The following is an 18,387-nucleotide window of genomic DNA, read 5'->3' as shown; positions in this document are numbered from 1 at the left end:
ATAAATACTGCTTCAGTGTCAGCCATTGATTTAAGTGTTTTAATGTTCAATTTATATCCTAACTCAATAACCCTTTTTTCACAGAGGTTCACAGAACATGCATGTATTTTGCAACACATTGCTCCATTGCAGCTGCCCTGCACAATCACTTCCTTCTACTTTTGGTAACTTAGCATTCCGAATAATTATAGTAAAATGCTTTGCTCAATAGCATCCAGTGGTGGGTGATTGGGGGAAGGTGAAATGTCACTTCACCACCCTAAAATGTTGAGCTTTATGTTTATAACCAAGTTATTAAAGTAGAAATCCTTAAGATTTTCAGGCTTGGTTCAGAATTTATATTTGTGTTAAAAAAATAAATGAAATGTATCAGTCTGAAGTCTTTGCCTGCATTTGAACCTCCATACTAACATGTTTTTTTTTCAGAATTGTGTGCGTAGTTCTATTTAGTTTTTATGGAGAAAAACTGTAATTTTCAGGTAAAACTGCAAAGATATAAGATATAACATGACACAGATTAGGTCTGTTGTTCACCGCTTTTAAATCAAGTCTTAAAACTCACCTGTTCCTCTCTGCCTTCCCCTAGGGTCTTGATAATTTGGATTGCTTGTGTTTGGGTGGTTGTTCGGTTTTAATAGATATTCTTAGATTTCATTAATGAATTAATTTAAATTTTTATTTTATTTTTTGTTTGTTTTTAGTGTTTTATTATTATATTTGATTATTGTGATTGTTCTACCCTGTGCAGCACCTTGAGATTTCTTTGTATTTTAAAGTGTGCTATATAAATAAAATCCATTATTATTATTATTATTGTTGTTGGTTATAATGCTTTTTTTTTTTGCAGGACACATTTATTTGTTTGTATCTCAAATAATTTGCAAATTAGGTGAAACAATTTTTGAAAGCATGATTTGTTTAAATTTTGCAATCCCCCTCCTGATTTATTTAGATAAAAACACATACACATGTCTGTATGTAAGTGTTTAGGTTTCTGTGCCTCTGGGACGTCAAAACTTGCAGGAGCTGCTGATTCGCTGCATCTCAATCTGCTCCCACAATTCAACAGGCAACAAAGGAAGAAAGGAAGAGGCCGTCAGCTACAAAGTGTTAGCCAACCTGGACAGAAAGATGTCACCATATTGTGTCACTTTAGTCCGAAATATATAAGAGGAACCAGACTCGGACATCACAACGCTGTGTTCTTTCCTTTGGGCTCAATAGTGGACAAAAAGGAGGCGAGCGGTGATGTTTTTTTGACAGCAAATGCTAACAAAGCTAGCTAGCTAGCTAGCTGAGTGACTTGGGTAGCAAGCTAACATTAGCCACGCTAGCATTAGCCAACAATCGGGAAGAAGCGGACCTTTCATGAGCGTGTTGTGCAAGAGAAATGCAATCATCTCTGGGTTGTTTTGACTAGTGAGACAAGCAGAAGAGACCAGGTAAGAGGCTTGTTAAAGTGCACGTATACACACGTATATGTGACATGTTTACAGATTGGCTTTGAAAGTAGGCATGCTAGCACACTAGCTAGCTCACTGGTTGTTAGCAATTTGATGTTAGCATACAAGAAAGCCAATATCTGTTATATTAGCAGTTTGTATCGATACACCACATTGTTTTTATGGTCCTAGCATTCAAGCTATTGTATCACAGTTGTGCAGACAGTTTCAGGACACTGTCATTACAGTCACAAGCTGTCAGGCTAAGCTAAAGGCATGCTGCTGTGTCTGTAGGCCTCACCAGGTCAGGAGATACTCTATTTACACTGATTCTATATATATATATATTGTATTGCATATTATGTGTTAATAACCTATAAAATCAAGTGTAAATCAGACGTGTATGGCTTTTTCAAATGATCTGGCTTTGTTTTTCAGAGCCTCAAATGAAAGGTGGTGGAAGTGGAAGTGGAACTTGACCCATCCAACTGAGTCACCATTTTCCTGCACATAATGGTGAGTAATCAGATTACGACTTGTCTTGTTTATCGAGCAGCTTTATTTAGCTAAAGTCTAGGTGGCACAGATCTTAAGATACTGTTTTAATCTTGTTGTGTTGATAAATTCATTTTGTTCATTTAATGTAGTCATGAATTACGTTACAGTATGGGCAGTGAATATTGGAGCCGTGATATATTTTCTAATGTTTGGCTTTACATCCTAGCCAATTACATTTTAAACGAGAGATTGACTGTGTGGTATGAGTGCTGGCTTTAAGTTATAAGGCTGTGTAAGAGTTTTGTATTTTCCACAGTAGACATTGCCACAGTGATCTTAAACACACAGCCAAAACAACCAAGTATAATAACATCTGTATATCATACACCTTAAACAGTCGATAAACAAAGGATTTACAACCAGACACTAAGTATGGATAAAAAAAAAAAAAAAAAGAAGAAGCGTGTTCCAGAAAGTAAAACAAATAATCATTGTTAATCAGAGTTCAGAGCTGAAACAATAAGGAAATGAAAAAGTATTCTCTTCATTTTCAAGCTTCAATGCCAAACATTTTCAGGTTCCTGCTTCTCAACTATGAGGATGTGCTGCTTTATTCTGTCTAATGTGACAACAAAAATGAATGTTTATAAGCTGCACTGTTGTTAAATGAAATCGTTTTAGTCTGCTATGATATGTGTGTTACTTTCTGAATTTTGCATTTTGTTGTTAATTGGGATAATTCAATATTATGAATATAATGTACAACCCTCTGGAAATATTTTTTTGAACAAATATGATAATAATGTTATATCTATAATCTTTTGTGTTTGTTTCCTCTGCAGGGTTTGATGGCTCCACTGTATGCATGACTTGTTTGGTGCGACCTGATGGGAGGACACTGTGGATAGTACTTTTATCAGGATACCAGGAGAGCCATCCCATGCCCCCGCTTTGGAGGGCCTGTCAGAATGAAGAAGATAAGCCTTAAGACCATCCGCAAGTCCCTCAGCATAAAGGGCAAAGAGGAAGGTGACTTTGTCATGCTCCAGCAGCCCTCGGTGACGACGGATTTTTCTAAGGAAGAGTCACTTTTTGGGGGCTGCTACACCAAAGAGCTATCTGGCTGTGACCTTGGTAGTGAAGAGGACAAAGGAGGCCAGAATAAGGGCCGCATAAAGAGTGAGAGCCTGATGGGATCACTAAAGAGGAGACTGTCTGCTAAGCAGAAGGCGAAAGTAAAAGGCAGCTCCTCTGCCATAGGCTCAGTGGATGATGATGACAACTTCTCATCCTCTTCGGTGCCCATCAGCTTCAACGAGGTGAAAGCCCAGAGACCCCTTAGATCTGCCTCCCTACGTAGTCACCATTATAGCCCTTCACCGTGGCCTCTGCGCTCCGTAAACTCTGACGAAGCGTGTATCAAGATGGAGGTAAAAGTTAAAGCCATGGTTCACTCTCCCAGCCCAAGTCCCAACTTGAATGGTGTCCGGAAAGAATTTCATGATTTTCAAATGGAAGGGCTCTTTCAGGACCAAGCAGACTCCTTAAAGAATCTCCAACAGCCACAAAACGGGCAGCTGCATCTAAATATCGATGAAAATGATGTGCCTGTGGTGCTGGGGTTGACTCCCCAGGACTACATCCAGTACACAATGCCTTTAGATGAGGGAATGTACCCAGAAGGGTCCCACTCTTTCTGTCTGGATAGCTCCTCTCCTATGGAGGTGGTGACTGAAGCAGACAATGCGTCCCTCCACACAGACCAGGGACAGGAGGAACATGAACTGGTTTGTGGGCTGCCTCCGGATCTCTTCATGGAAACCTCAGTTAATAGTCTTCTCATTGGTTCCGCTGGTGTGATGCTCCAAAGCTCTCGAGCAGAGGTCCCACCTCCCCTCTCTCCACTCCTGCCGCCCATGATGAGTAACGGACGTATTCCAAGGATTTTTTCAGGGTTCAGCTCATCGGACAGCCAGGTAGCTGAGAGAGTAAGACACCACCTCAACTTTGACCCAAATACAGCTCCTGGGGTCAGTCGGGTGTACGACTCAGTGCAGACCAGCGGGCCCATGGTCGTCACCAGTCTGACGGAGGAGCTGAAGAAGCTGGCGAGGCAGGGCTGGTACTGGGGCCCCATCACACGCTGGGAGGCAGAGGAAAAGCTGGTCAATTTGGCCGATGGCTCCTTCCTGGTCAGAGACAGCTCAGATGACAGGTACCTGCTCAGCCTGAGTTTCAGGTCACAGGGCAAAACCCTCCACACCCGCATTGAACACTCCAATGGACGCTTTAGCTTCTATGAGCAGCCTGATGTGGAGGGACACACGTCCATCGTTGACTTAATCGAACACTCTATCAGAGACTCAGAGAATGGAGCTTTTTGCTATTCCAGGTCTCGCTTACCAGGGTCTGCAACCTACCCCGTCAGACTAACCAACCCAGTATCTCGGTTTATGCAAGTGCGCTCCCTGCAGTATCTCTGTCGCTTTGTCATTAGACAATACACAAGGATAGATCTGATCCAGAAACTGCCCTTACCTAACAAGATGAAAGATTATCTGCAAGAGAAGCACTACTGAGGACACAGAGATAGGACAGTGGTAGCAATTTGCACTTTTGTTTTCAGTTAAGAGATTTAAACAAGGTTTACAGACAACCACAGTTTTGAGATGATTGGTTCTGGTGGCTCTTGATTTGTGTCCAGGTGACTCTGTCACTGTTAAGTCCTCCATTCCATTGTAAGGGTTGTTCCGCTGGTTTGAGGAGGCTCTACTTCCAGAAACATAGGCCAGCACATAATCTATTGCAGAAGTATAGAAAAGGTATATAGCCAAGTTGTTTTAGCGGCATAGATTAAGTGCAGACATTAGTGTAGTGTAACATCCAGCTGTGCAAGTATAGCACATTTCAGAGAATTGCCATCTGCTTTAAAGTTGTGCCTGTAGGAGAAAAAAAGAAAAACACTCTGAATTTAATTTTAATCCACGAAATTGTACATTTAAAACATGAAAAAGTATTGCTACAATGAAGCTTTTAAAATCAAATGTCAAACTTTCTGCAGACTGACCTATTTTGAGCATCTTTTGCTTTTTACCAACCTGTCATATTGTGCAGGTTAACCATCTGTTTCAGCATGATCTACAAATTAGAATTGGAACATCATTTTGCATTCATACTATGCAATTTGTCAAATAGCAAGGCGAGGCTTCATCATGTAACTAATGATGATGCCCAACCTATGATTTTCATGTAAACCGTATTTTTTTTCTAATTAAAAAACTTGCAGTTTGTTCCTCAGGTATTCTCTGACTCAAGTTACAGCTGACTTTCTACAGAAACAGTTGTGCTTCAGTATACTTAGCCTGGTGCAGCCTTTTATATTTGAGTCATGTTTCCTAGTTTCATATGTTTAAAAAAATGGACATTAACAGACATGGATGCTTATTAATCAATAAAAGATCGAACAGTAATCACAGCACCATTTATTAAAAAAATAAAAAAATAAATAAAAAAACTTGCAAAAGATGTCCAAAATGTGCCGGTCTGTGAGAGGACATAAACAGTTTGGTCAGAGAAGTAACTTTAAATTGTATGGCTGCATGTAGCCATTATATAATGTGCAAGCCTAAAGGTACTGACGATGCTGGATTTTAATGTGCTGTTTGTAGAAACGGCATCAGGTTGATGTATAAACCTTTTTGAAATATTACCATTAATTGTTAAATCTTTCTGCATTAGGAATGTTACAAAAACTGCACCGCAGCTCAGGCCTAACAACTTTGTCACTATCTGTAATGCTTGTATCTGCATGTAGTAACGACGGTCAATTAAGGGCACTGTAGAGCTACTCTAAATGAGAGAGGATGTCACGGTAAAAGTGTGTTAAAGCGCAACTCAGAGCAAAAGGCTGTTTAATGCACAATTCCATTCACCATAGGCCGCTTATAAGGAGAGAAAATACCCCTCAGTCAACCTACAACTTAAACACAGACCTCTAGTCAATTGTAATGAGCTGGATCCTCATGTGAAGAAGCTCAGATAATGTGTGAGCTTAGGTAAAAGGACTTGGGAAAGCCAGGGTTAAGTCCTATTCGCCATCTTGGAGTGATGCCAGCCTCTGCACACGACAAAAAGTTACATCACAGCTGCATGGCATCATTAGTGTCAAATAGGTTTCAAGGACATTTACAAAACCAACATTTTGCCATTGCTTATTCACATTGTCCCCTCAGAGCTGCACTACCCCACAGATTGTCTCTACTTGGCTCTTTGTGCCAGAGTAAAGGGAAGAGCACACAGTAAGCTACGCAAGTGCTTTATACGGATACTTTGACAGGGAATTGTGTTTTCGCATTATGAATGAGCATTTTTTTGACATCAGTGTCCTTTTAAAAGTATTTGGAAAAATGGTCTCTCGGACAGCTTTGGTAGGTCGTTAGCGCATAGTTCTAGTTTTAGTGAGCAGGAAATGTCGGCGTCTGAGGAAGTTACCATGAATCTAGCACAGCAGAAATTAGATAGGAACTTTGACTGGTGTTGCATGTTTAAAGACTTAGCATCTTAAAGCTTAAACCTTTGAGTTGTATAGGAATGAAGGATCTAGGTTGTGTTTGGCTGTGTAGAGGGACGCTTTTCTGTCACAAACATTGGCTGGACATTCTGTGTACAAGAATTGTTTTTTTTTTCTTTTTAGAATCCTTATGTGAGTTTAGTTTGTGACATTTGCCATCTGGGGAATGGGGCTGTACAAAAGGAATGTACGCTTGTTTGAGGCATCTGTTTTATCTGCCTGCAGACCAGTTTCAGAAAGCATGAGAATCAGAAGAACAACGTTGTCACATTTTTGCACTTGAATATTCTCCGTTGACATGCTTGGATCCTCTCCTGCCTAGAGTTCTCCTTCAGATGGCAGTTTAAAAAAAGAATTAAAGTCACACATTTGTCCTTATGTGTTCATATAACTGTTTTAGATTGAAGCCAGATTGTTTGTTTTTGTCATATCTTTGGGATATAAAGGGTAAGGCACCAGCATCATATCAAAGCCTCTGCTAATGCTCATGGGCTGTCAAGGAATGGGATCATCGCAACAACGTGGATGTAAATTTGAAACTTCTTTTTTTGGGGTGTGTGTGTGTGTGTGTGTGAGAGAGAGAGTGTGTTTCAGTTGAAATGTGAAAGTAAAATGTTAGTCTTTTTTAATACAATGTTCTTTTAATTGCATTTCCATTTTATTTTGCAATTTGTCACCAGATTTTGCCGAGCAGGAACCAGTTTCATATGGTGTTGCTGCTGTGACTTTTCAATACCTATTTAGTTAATTAATTAAGCATTATTGCCTTCAATGTTTGATTCCAGAAGTTGATGCTTGTTCAGACTGCTGAAGCATTTTGAATTACTAACAGCTGTTAGCACTTAACAAGCTCTGTTTTTTTTTGTGCATCTCCGTGAGTGAAGGTGATTGTTTACAACACTATGTTTCAAAATGCCCCTCCCTTTTTTTTGTGTGTGTTTACCCTCTCTCACATGAACATCTTGGTACAATTTGAAAAACTCGTATTTCATTTTAATGTGTTTTACACATTTGTGCTGCTTACGGATATGATTGCCTTTCTTGTATTTAACAATGGGGAAATAGAATGTCACCAATGTAGATGTATGTACACATATTGACTTTGGTTTTCATCTTGGGAGAGCAAAGCAGAATTAACAACTGTAATCAGTGAAAAGAGCATTAGTAGCGATTAGTAAACCCTTTGTAGAATTACCAGTTCACTCCAGTTTACATTGGTTGTCAACTGTCAACTTTCCAAAGTAGATGGTCTTTTTGTATTTTTCTTTTGGAAAAAAATCAACAGTGATTTATTGCACACTTTGGATACAGTTCAAGAGTTTTTTGTATCTGCCAATTATAAATTATAAATAAAAAAAAAACTATATTCTAAAAATATCTTTGTACACTTTGTATGTTCTCATTTGAAATGATTTAGTGAAAGCATTACTGTCATTACCAGATTAAGCACCATGCATGCAGAGTTCAAATAATGCCAAAGCTTAGAGACACTGATGCACATGACATCAGCCTGATCGTGCTTTCAGTTGTGTTAATAGATAAAATCAGTGAGGTCTCAATGAATTTCTCTCCACAGTGGGTACAAATTGGCTGTAAGTCCCAGAGCGCTGGTTGCCTAATTTACAGAGACAATCTAGGCCGACTTTAAATACAACCGAGTGAAGGGAGGACTCTGGGGGAAGATCAGCAGCATTGCTAACATCTTCGCTTTAACTTCACTTTAAGTCGTCTCTGGAGAAACACGGGTGAGTTCCTGCGCTGTGGAGGAGGGAGAAGATGGGGGGGGGGGGGGGTAATGGTGTCAGGTTTGGACTCGGATCCGCTGAGATACGGCCTGCATGATGATGAGGAGGTAGGCTTTGTTAACTACTGTGTCTGACAGGCCTCTCCAGGCTTCTGAGGTGAAGATACACAACTGTTTACTCTCTCTGCCCGGTTCGCGATGATTTATTCATGACACACACTGGTGGTCGCATGTCATATGGAGATGCCTCCGTCATAAAAGGACTCATCTCTGCCTTCCACACTGTTGCTTTTCTTCCCCTTTCTTTTCTTTTTAAATTTGCAGCTTTTCAAACTGTTTGTACTTTTTACTGGGAGAGATTTTATTTTGCTTGGAGAGTGCAACTTGTCAAGACGTGGCACGGCATCTCAGCAGGTTTGAATTTGCAAACATTGTGATATTCAGCCGGCTCACTTTGCCACTTCGTACCCAGGATGTTGCCTACTTAAGAAGAGTGTCTCTCTCTCGTCTTTAAAGGGAAGTTGTCAGGTGACAAAATGTCAAATCTGCTGCTGTTTCAGCAAACATTAAAATGATGAAGGTAAACAAAAAAATCTTGACGAAATCAACAGAAACTCTAGCACATTTTTCACCCTCAGTTTAAGTCTCATTAACAATTCATGTGCTTGAACGTGACATGCACTGTTTGGCCTGATGTTACTGTAATCTGGGATTTAGGAATGGTTTTTGATAAGAGCCCCTTTCTAATTGTCATGTACGTGTTTACAGTGTTTCTTGCAATTTCCAAGACACACAAACTGGTAGTTGTGGTACTATTAATGAAACCACTAACGTTAGTATAAAGCATATTCTCTGCTTTACACTAACATTGAAATTATTTGTGTGTGTTTACTTTATATAGTTTTGAATGATTTGCTTTTGAAAGATCTTAAAGTTATTTGGTGTTTTGTGTGTTTTTGGTTTTTGTGTGTCTAGCTGGTAACAATTATATATTGAAATATTGTTCGTTTTGGAACAGAGCAATTTGAAAATAAGAAGTGCACCATGGTCGTATTGGGGTTTAGGAGATTGTATTTTAACTTAAAATAAATAGTTCAACATTTTGGGAAATACCAACATACTTTTCTGCCAAGAGCTACTTTATTATTGATACCACTAACATGTCTCTCCGTTAAATATGAAGCTGCTGCCAGTTAGCATAACTTATCATAAAGACTGAAAACTGCTAGCCCGGCTCTGTCCTAATGTAAGAAAATCCACCTCCCAGCTTTTCTAAATCTCACTAATTAACAAGTTATATCTTATTTATTTAATCCATAGAATTACCAAAGTGGAAATATAAATTGTGGTTTTGCAGGGAGACAACAGTTACTGAACCCGGCTACTAACTAGACACATAACAACCTATAAAACCCTTTGTCCTTATTAAACTTATGTTTCAACAGGTTTTGACAAGATATATTGTTTATTAGTGAATTTAAGAGGTGCAGGCTTGCATATTTTGTTACTGAGCCATGCTATCTGTTTCACTGCGTTGTCACTCTCTATGCTAAACTAAGCCAACTAACAGCTTCAGCTTTATATTCATCATATCAGGCATGAGAGGGTAAAATCTTCTCATCTAACTGTAATTATGTAACTATAACTGGCACTTTGGCTGCTAAATAAAGGAACTAAAGGTGACCAAGCTTTTGCAGTTAGGGCCCTTTATGTCTGAGGATTTGAATCAGGGATCTCTTTATAATAACTTCTTAAAACAAAACAAACAAAACAAACGTTTTATTAATGCAAGCACATCAGTTTATCTCTAACCTGTTTTAGCCTATTTATGTTATTGCTTTCTGTTTCTGATATTACTTCGGGGCATTTTACTTCCATTTTAATCTGTGTTGATTTTATTTCATTGCAGTCCCATTTCAACACTATAAAGCACTTTTAAACTTTGTTTTGAAAAGTGTATAAATATAGGTTATTAATATCAAAAGCTCCACTATGTTCACCAACTGTCAATTGGCAGATTTGATGCTGTGCACAAAGTGTGCAGTGGATTTCAAAAGCTTTTTGCTTTTTTGCTGAAAACAGCTGGCTTCTGCAGCAGAAAAGGACTTAAGGAGAGCAGTGACAGTAAACTTAAACAGTAAAAACGGGTCAGACAGCAAAAGGACTTGCCTATTTAGGTATTAACTCTCGTTAGATTCATCACTACGAGAAACACGTTTGCATTGTCATTTGATACATTGTTATTGTAAAACTATCGATTATATAATTAAGTCCTGGAGAAATCTGACCTTCTTGGATAGTATTAGTCCTTATATTAAAAACAATCAATTTTAGAGTGATAGCAGATTCCAATCCTGTGTTTTTTTATTTCTGGTTGTGGGACTGCTGCTTCTTTCCATTTGGATTATGTATTGTGTCTGTAAAAACATAGGTCAAAAACATGAAAAATCAAAGACAGCGTCTGCAAGTCTTTCAGAGAATAATGTCGACACAAAAGTGCTCATTTGTGAGCAAATTTCTTCTCAGTGTGGTCCTTAGTTTGAAACTGTTTACTCTGGAGAATCCATCCATCAAATGTCTGCTGTCCCAGATTGATGATCCATTCCTGCCATCTGGCGCGCTGCATGGTGCAGCCATTTTTCACGTACAAACAGGGATGATGTTGACAGCTTGAATTAGCCAGCAAACATATATATCGCTTTAAATTGTCATGCCAGGAAAACATCGGTGGGTCTAGCTGGTAATGATAAAGCCGAGGTCACCTGCTGGCAACAGATGTCTTTCAGCCCAGAGTGAAAGGTGCAGCTCTATTAATGCTTGTGATCTCGTGCCAACGGTGCCATACACCACTGAGACCCTCTCCTTCTCCATCTATCATGCATTAGATGCCTCTGAACCCCAATTAGCCCTGTAAGAGAAGGGACTGCCTCCATCATTATCAGGTCCCCACTGAAATAACAGCTCATCGTGGTATTCATTGTGATCATTCTTCACAGTGTCCCATGTATTCGTGGAGTGCCTGTTTGCTGAATTTCAGCTTGGTAGCTACCACTTTGTGTGTCTCGCACTGTTGGGCTTGATGCCTCCAGATCTAAACGCCTTTCATCATGTTCCTCTTCCAAAAAAGCAACGTCTCTCCCACACCAAGCAAAGATAGAATTAAGCAAACCAAGTGGTTCAAACTGTGAACACGGAGTTATCGAGTCTTTCTTTCGGAACAAAGCGAGTACTTTAGGATTCTTAAGAAGTGAGCATGGTTAATGACCAGAAAATGGTCCAGATGGCCTCAGCTCCAGGGTGTCAGCCAAGACAAAGCTGGCCAGTTTGATATTTGATTGATAAGCTGTCATGAAGATAATTCCTTTTGTGCTTTACTTTTTAGACGATTAATATATATGATTTAATTTTAACAATCATGCTGTTCTTTGTGATACTACTTGACAGTAGGAGCAAATATAAATTAGCTTCCTCAGCTACCTATAGAATATGTTTCAGAAAGACAGTATTATAATTATGAAACATAGGCACACAGACTTTGAATGATAATAATATGCAGGAATTATGCGTGTTTAAGTGCGTGTGTGCCTGTGCAATATGCATAGTTTCCAGTACAGACTGAAGGCCAAGGGGAGTCGTAAGACGGTCATAATTATGTCATTAAAAAGAGTGACATCTGGAACTTGGGGGCCATCAGGTAACACAGAGCACCCACCTTCTTTCCTCCTTTGCCCCCCTGTGACAGCGACAATCCACTCTCATCCCCCAACAATCTGCCCATCCCACGCTAGGTGAGCGTGGATGCGGTGTGGTGGTGGTGGTGGGAAGAGGGGGAGGTGGAGGGGGAGTGAACAGGTGGCGGCCATCAGGAAATGGATGGGGAATGTTTTGAATGGGAAACTTGCCTCCATTCCTCAAGGAGTACCTGGGTGTCTGCCCTTCACCAGCGGTCCAAAAGGCACAGCGAGGACGGGAGAGATGAAATGAGAACAGGTGGCGGTTTGTCGTTTAACGAGGAATGGAGTTCCCCTGTAGATCTGAGAAAGCACAGCCAACCGAGCAGTATGGACTCACCTACCTTGCTGCTCGCACCTCTCAATGGGCTTCACACTGCATTCGAAAAACAAAAGAACTTTACACAGAAAGCTCACAGAGTACAATGCTGGTTTAAATTCACTTGGCAGCTGGAAATGGAAAATAGCCATCCATATTACCTGTGATTAAAATATGCACAGCCAGAAGACAATGAACAATGTGTAATTAATGACATACCTGCCTCCAATCTGTGTTGGGTCAAGGGCCAAACTGCCATCATTTTGTACTTGATTGAATTGCAGTCATTCTCCCAACTCTTTGAACTGCCCCTGTCCCACAAGTGCTTCCTCAACTGAGAAGCTGCAAGGCAATTAACCACCTCTGAGTGTGCGTTACTTGGCAGGGCCCCGCTCTCCTCTGCAGCCATATCATGCTAATATTCTTCCCACATCCTTTCTACTGCAGCCCTGAATGTGTTGGTTACAGAAGCTCAGGGCCTTCTGAACCTCTGGTGCAACAATGAGCACAATCTCTCAGACCACACTTTCTGGCACTGCTTGCCACACAGCAAGCATGATGATGCACTTTTTGTCTTTAAAATTGAGCCTCAGTCCATTGTAGCTCTCTACATATACCGTCATCCGTTCTCAATTTCATTCCATTTACCAGACAATTAAGCAAGAGTTGTAATTTCTCTTCCTGGATGTGATACCTTCTCAAGGAAAATGGGTATCTATCATTTTTACTCTATGTGACTGTGAGGCTCATAGATTTCACCTCCTTAGTCACAGCTTCAGGACAGCTACATTTAGTCTTATCACTGAGATGCATGCTAATTGTGCTGCTTTACATCAGTGGCTGATATTCATCAAAATATCAGATGAGAGAAGCAACGTCTAGGGAAGAGCTGAAACCATTAGTGTGTTTTTTTTGTTTTGTTTGATGCCCCAAGCACGTTGTTGCTGTTTTTTTCTATTAATAAGAACATTATCAGTCCATTGTAAATACTGTCCTCAACTGTTTATAATCTATGTAAATGTTTATATGTATATACAGTACATGGAAGTATATATTTTTGGCTAGATACCCCCTGTCAGTAACATATACAGGACATAAAGAGCTCCTCTCACATCTCCTCAAAACATAAGGTTTGAAATTTTGAAAAGTTTATCTTAAAACTTACAGGTACCTACATTATCTCCGTACCACGCTTAGCAACGCAGGTATAACATTAAGGCAACATCTATTGAAATAGTAAATGATTGATGATACTGAAAACTTGCATGGTTTATATCTAGAAGGGGGCACCCTACCTCTCTTTCTTTGTTTACTCAAACTAATGTTCTGCTGGTCAGTCAAAAGATCTACCACTTTGGTCCAGACTGAAATATCTCAACTATTGAATGGCTTGCAATGAAATTTGCTACAGATATTAAAAGTCCTTAGACAAAACATTTGAATGACTTTGGTGGTCCTCAGACTCTTCCCCTAGAGCCACCAGCAGGTCAACATTTTTACTTATTCATTTAAATATCTCATCATCTGCAGTATGAAATGGACTTTGGTGATCCCCTCGCTTTTCTTTTTGTGCCAACAGTTTTGTTTTTATTGAAATAACTTGGCCAGCTACTGGATGGATTACTTGCAATTTGATACAGGCATCATGGCCCCTGGACAATGAAATGTAATTACTTTCAAAAGTAATCACTCTCAAAATACAAATAATGATTTATGAGCACATATCTGCAAAATGAATGACATTCCAATGAGCCTCAGCTGTGTTTAATAGATAGTTAGCAAATATTAGCATGCTAACACTCTAAACTGAGACTTTGCACATGGTAAACGTTATACGTAAGAATTGTAATTTTAAGCATGCTGAAGTTGATATTGAGCTCACTGTGCCGAGTACATGATGGTTACAGCCTGACAGATATGCTAGCATGGCTGTTGTCCCCCAGTCTTGTTAGCAACTATTTAGATGTACCAATGTCCACAGTGAGGTCTATTGATGATCCATAGCAACTTGGACAATGCTTTGATCACCACAGACAACAATTCCATTCTCTTCCATTGTATAACAGTGGTGTCAGAAAACAGCAGTGGATATCTCTAGGTACCACAAGAGGTAAGAGGGATAAACGTGTTTATTTTTTTATATTTGGTTGTGCCTGCCCTTTAAGATATAGTGTTTATCCTCTGTGTACACACTTCTTTCCCCTCTGACGGAGGAGATCAGAGGAGAGGGCTCTATCTCTAGCATTGATGTAAATCTGAACAAGCACACACGGGTAGCTGGCTTGAAAGTGGGCCTGCAGGGAAGTCTTTTAAAATCAGATCCAAACTGAGGGAATTGTGAGGAGTATTGGCTAGAGCCTGCCACTTGTAGATGTAGAGCCTGAGAGCCTCTCTTCACCATCTGATTTCTTGTTATTTCCATCTCATGTTTGGTTGTTAATCAGCCCTTTAATGTCAAATACCAGCATGACGCAGAAAAACAAAAGCTGTCAGAGGTATGATGTGATCAGTATCAATTTGTGGAGGAAGACCCATTTTTTGTCTTTAACATGACTCGGATCATTTGAGTAACCTTAACGTGATCTCCTCACTGGTTCTATCAGCTAATCTTACTGACGTTGTCTTCAGCCAGCCATTTATTGAGTCTGTCTGTCTGTCAGCCTGTCCCTGCTTCTCTGGGCTCCCTGCAGCTATGTAGACCCCGCTGGAAATCCTTCAATCCCATTAGGTTTGGAAGTATTTCTTTGCCCAATGTCTGCCCAGAACAAGTCAAAAAGAGAAGACTTGTCCTGAATCTGTCCTCTTCTCGTCTTCCAAAAACAAACAGCAGCCCGAGAGAAGGGCAAGTCCCTTAAATATAACTTCACCATATAAAGGTGCTTTATGTTACATGGCATTGTAATGGAAATACCCATTCATAATTCAGGATTAGGATTTTTAATGGCTGACTCCCAGTCCTGTAATACAGCGCTCCTTCAATTGTTTCCAGTTGGTAAATAATGTAATGCAGTGTTGATGAGTAAAAATGGCCATAGGCCATGCAATAGTAATGAAGATTGGAGCGGGCTCAAGCAGAACTGAGATAATTCAGTTTGAGGAGGACAGTTAAACATCCACAGCTGTCATTAGACAGATCTACGGGGATGTGCTCAGAAAAAAACTATGCGTTCCTTTATTTATTCATCTCACAAACTGTCTGGTGCTCTAAAGACCTGCAAGTTTGTTTGACTCCAGAGTGCAAATGAAGAGAAAATGCTTTGAATTAGGTTTTATAGGAAACATAATTTGCTGACGGCAGTCTCACAGTTCATTTGAGTGTATTTATACAATCGTGCATAAAGGGAAAACTAAGGTGTTTTTTTGTTTTTGGGCATTTATGACTCAGCACTTATAAACTTCTTTTATTAGGATACACATAAAACTAGATTCAAAAATAATTTCATTGGCCCAACATCAAATAGTTGAACCTCTTAATACAACATTTAATATTGTTATTGTTAGAAGCTCTTCATATTTCTTTGCTCAGGTCTCAAAGGTCAAAGCCGCCTCTTGAATCAGAATCAAAACCACTAAACGGTGCACTGATTGAGCATGATGAGGAAAATGAGTGCTCCTGAAAAGGGTGCCTCAGTGTTTCCTGTTTGAGTAAGAGACTTCAGAGACGTGAAGTGGCCTTTGTGCTGTGTGATGTAATTTCTGAGTAGAAAAGGAAAAAAGAAATATAAACACAGAGACAAAGAAAAGCACATTCAAAACCGTTTGGCTTTTTGTACTACAACATCAAAAAACATTTTCCAGTGTAGTGTGTCAGTTACTAAGTAGCTTTAGCCCATGCATGTCTGCTCCTCCTACTGAAGAGTGCCTTTCAATTTTGAGTAATAAAATCCTTCCAAATCCCCTCGAGAAAAACAGCAGCTTAAGTAAGGTTAATGTTCACCATCCCTGCTTCCTCCACTCTGTGTAAGATTATATTGGAGGATGTGAATCATTTCTATCATACAAGCTGTGAGCCGTAAGGACATGAGTGGAAGGGACAGGAGGACGTGACCTATATGCATGGAATGGAAAATGCCTTTTTTATTTTTCATGGATCTGAAATTCTGACAGGTACTATTTGTTATACATATAGTGAGCATGCATTTGCAGATATGACAAATAAATAATTAAAAGGTTTTGCAAATGGGAAATGTTTGTTGTTATAATATTATATTGGTATGATTGCATCTCTATTTTTCTGTAAATTATAAAGCACAAAAGGTACAATCAGCCTGTCAGGGTTTCTGCATTATACTATATGACCCATAGATGTCCTTGTTCGCAAGTCATTCTGCTCTGATTCAGTTCTAAAAATAAGTTTCCTCTGTTTCAGAGTATAAAATGAAAATAATACATTAATATTCTTTAGTAAGAGACTTTACTGACATAATAACACATGTGTTTCTGAAATAATTTATTTGTTATTTGTTTCTCCTTTTCTTTCGGTTAATGTCTGTCTTTTTTCCATCTCTAAAATATTCTTCATAAACATGGATGAATATGATTTGTGAGCTCCGCTCCGAATCATAGTTAGGTCCAATTTTGAATTCAACAGCCACTCTCCTGTGTTATGTGTATTTATTGCAGTTCTAGATTAGGATTTGTTGCAGAGGGAAGCCTTTTGGTAGCTGCACTTCAGACGTATCTTCTGGCCTCTACAGAGGTTTCTGTGGTTCACCACTAAAACCAAAGTAGATCCAAACAAAAAAAATGATTAATCATAATCCCCTAGTTTCTGTGTTTTAGATGAATCAACCCAGACTGCCTGAAAGAGATTTAACTCGCAGGTATGATTAGCTATCACGATTATTCATTATTTTGACTGCTGCACAGCAGAGTGCTATTAAAGTATTTTTAATAGAACTTTCTCAACTGTTTCAAACTTTGTGTATGCATTATTCCTGTGAATTCTGTCACACGATCTTTAATGTCTCAAATGTTAAAGCCTCCGACATTTTTTTAACACCAAAGTCATTATGTAAAGACTAAGAACTGCTTCATATTGTAAGATATCCCAGCTAGTGGCATCCATAGCAGGTGATTTTGTTTATTTCAGAATTTAGAAATATTTTTTCACCTTCAGATATACACATTGTATATATATATATATAGCCTCTGTCAGGCCTAAAATGTCTATAAACCCATATTTAAGGGCATAAATATGCAGTGTGTAAGTCTTTTGGATCTATGAATCACAAAGGTAAAAAGACTGTCAGCTGCGATGCTGCAGTGCCTAGATCTTAACGAGTGAGGAGACAAGAGAAATGTGGAGCAGACGTGGGTGGTATTTAAAACTACATATAAATAAATAAAAGGTGTAAATAAATAAATAAATCCTACCTACATCACTGAGCTGATAGCTATCTCTTGCAAGATGAATCCAAGCAGAGCAAATGAAGGACAAGCTGCTTAATTTTCTTGTTTTAGCCTTGAATTGGTACAAGCTTCTACTCAACACATATTATTATTCCACTGTTTATATGTTTTTAACCTGGTAAAATGATCACTGTGATGCATTGAATGTGATTGCACCTGTGACTCATTTAGGAGCATGTTCACATAGTCAATGTGTCTCATTCGAGCAAAGAGGAATGGCTTTTAAGCGGCATCACCCACAGCCATTTAAGTTTCCTTTCCTTCATCACTTTAAAGAAGGGATATTATGAATGGCAGCCATAAAAGAGCACTTTTCAGCTTATTATTCAAAGTGAGCTTTCAAAAAATATAAAAGCACACCAAAAAGTATGGATTTGCAAAGCTGCTATTGCCTGCCACTCTTACAACAGGAAAGAGACTTTTCATTGTTCATTTTGCAGCATTTACAGGAGACTTTCTCCCTCAGAAGTGGCTGATATATCCTGGTATTCACCTGTTCAGTTCAAGTGAACGTGCAGTCCTGAAAGGCGGTAGTTAACAGGCAATGGAAAGAGAATAACATTTTCCTCATGACAGAGAGAAGAGAGAGAGGGTTCATAGGAACAGGTTTGGTGCAATACATCCACAATAAGGATCATTTAATAACTGAGTGAGAAAAATCAGGTGCTTAT

At 39.3% G+C, this 18,387-nt stretch overlaps 1 protein-coding gene across 1 annotated transcript; it reads left to right on the top strand.

Moving 5' to 3' along the window:
• Positions 1-998: 998 nt before the first annotated feature.
• Positions 999-6,133, top strand: LOC129110991 (suppressor of cytokine signaling 6). Its single transcript, XM_054623273.1, has 3 exons — positions 999-1,442; positions 1,881-1,958; positions 2,783-6,133. Exon 3 carries the CDS (start codon positions 2,909-2,911, stop codon positions 4,517-4,519), a length of 1,611 nt encoding a protein of 536 aa, XP_054479248.1. The 5' UTR covers positions 999-1,442; positions 1,881-1,958; positions 2,783-2,908; the 3' UTR covers positions 4,520-6,133.
• The last annotated feature ends 12,254 nt before the right edge of the window (positions 6,134-18,387 follow it).

The sequence above is a fragment of the Anoplopoma fimbria genome, chromosome 21, assembly GCF_027596085.1.
Source record: "Anoplopoma fimbria isolate UVic2021 breed Golden Eagle Sablefish chromosome 21, Afim_UVic_2022, whole genome shotgun sequence".
Classification (NCBI taxonomy): Eukaryota; Metazoa; Chordata; class Actinopteri; order Perciformes; family Anoplopomatidae; genus Anoplopoma; species Anoplopoma fimbria.
The sequence above is the reverse complement of the archived record's forward strand: the minus strand, read 5'-3'. Positions and strand labels throughout refer to the sequence as shown.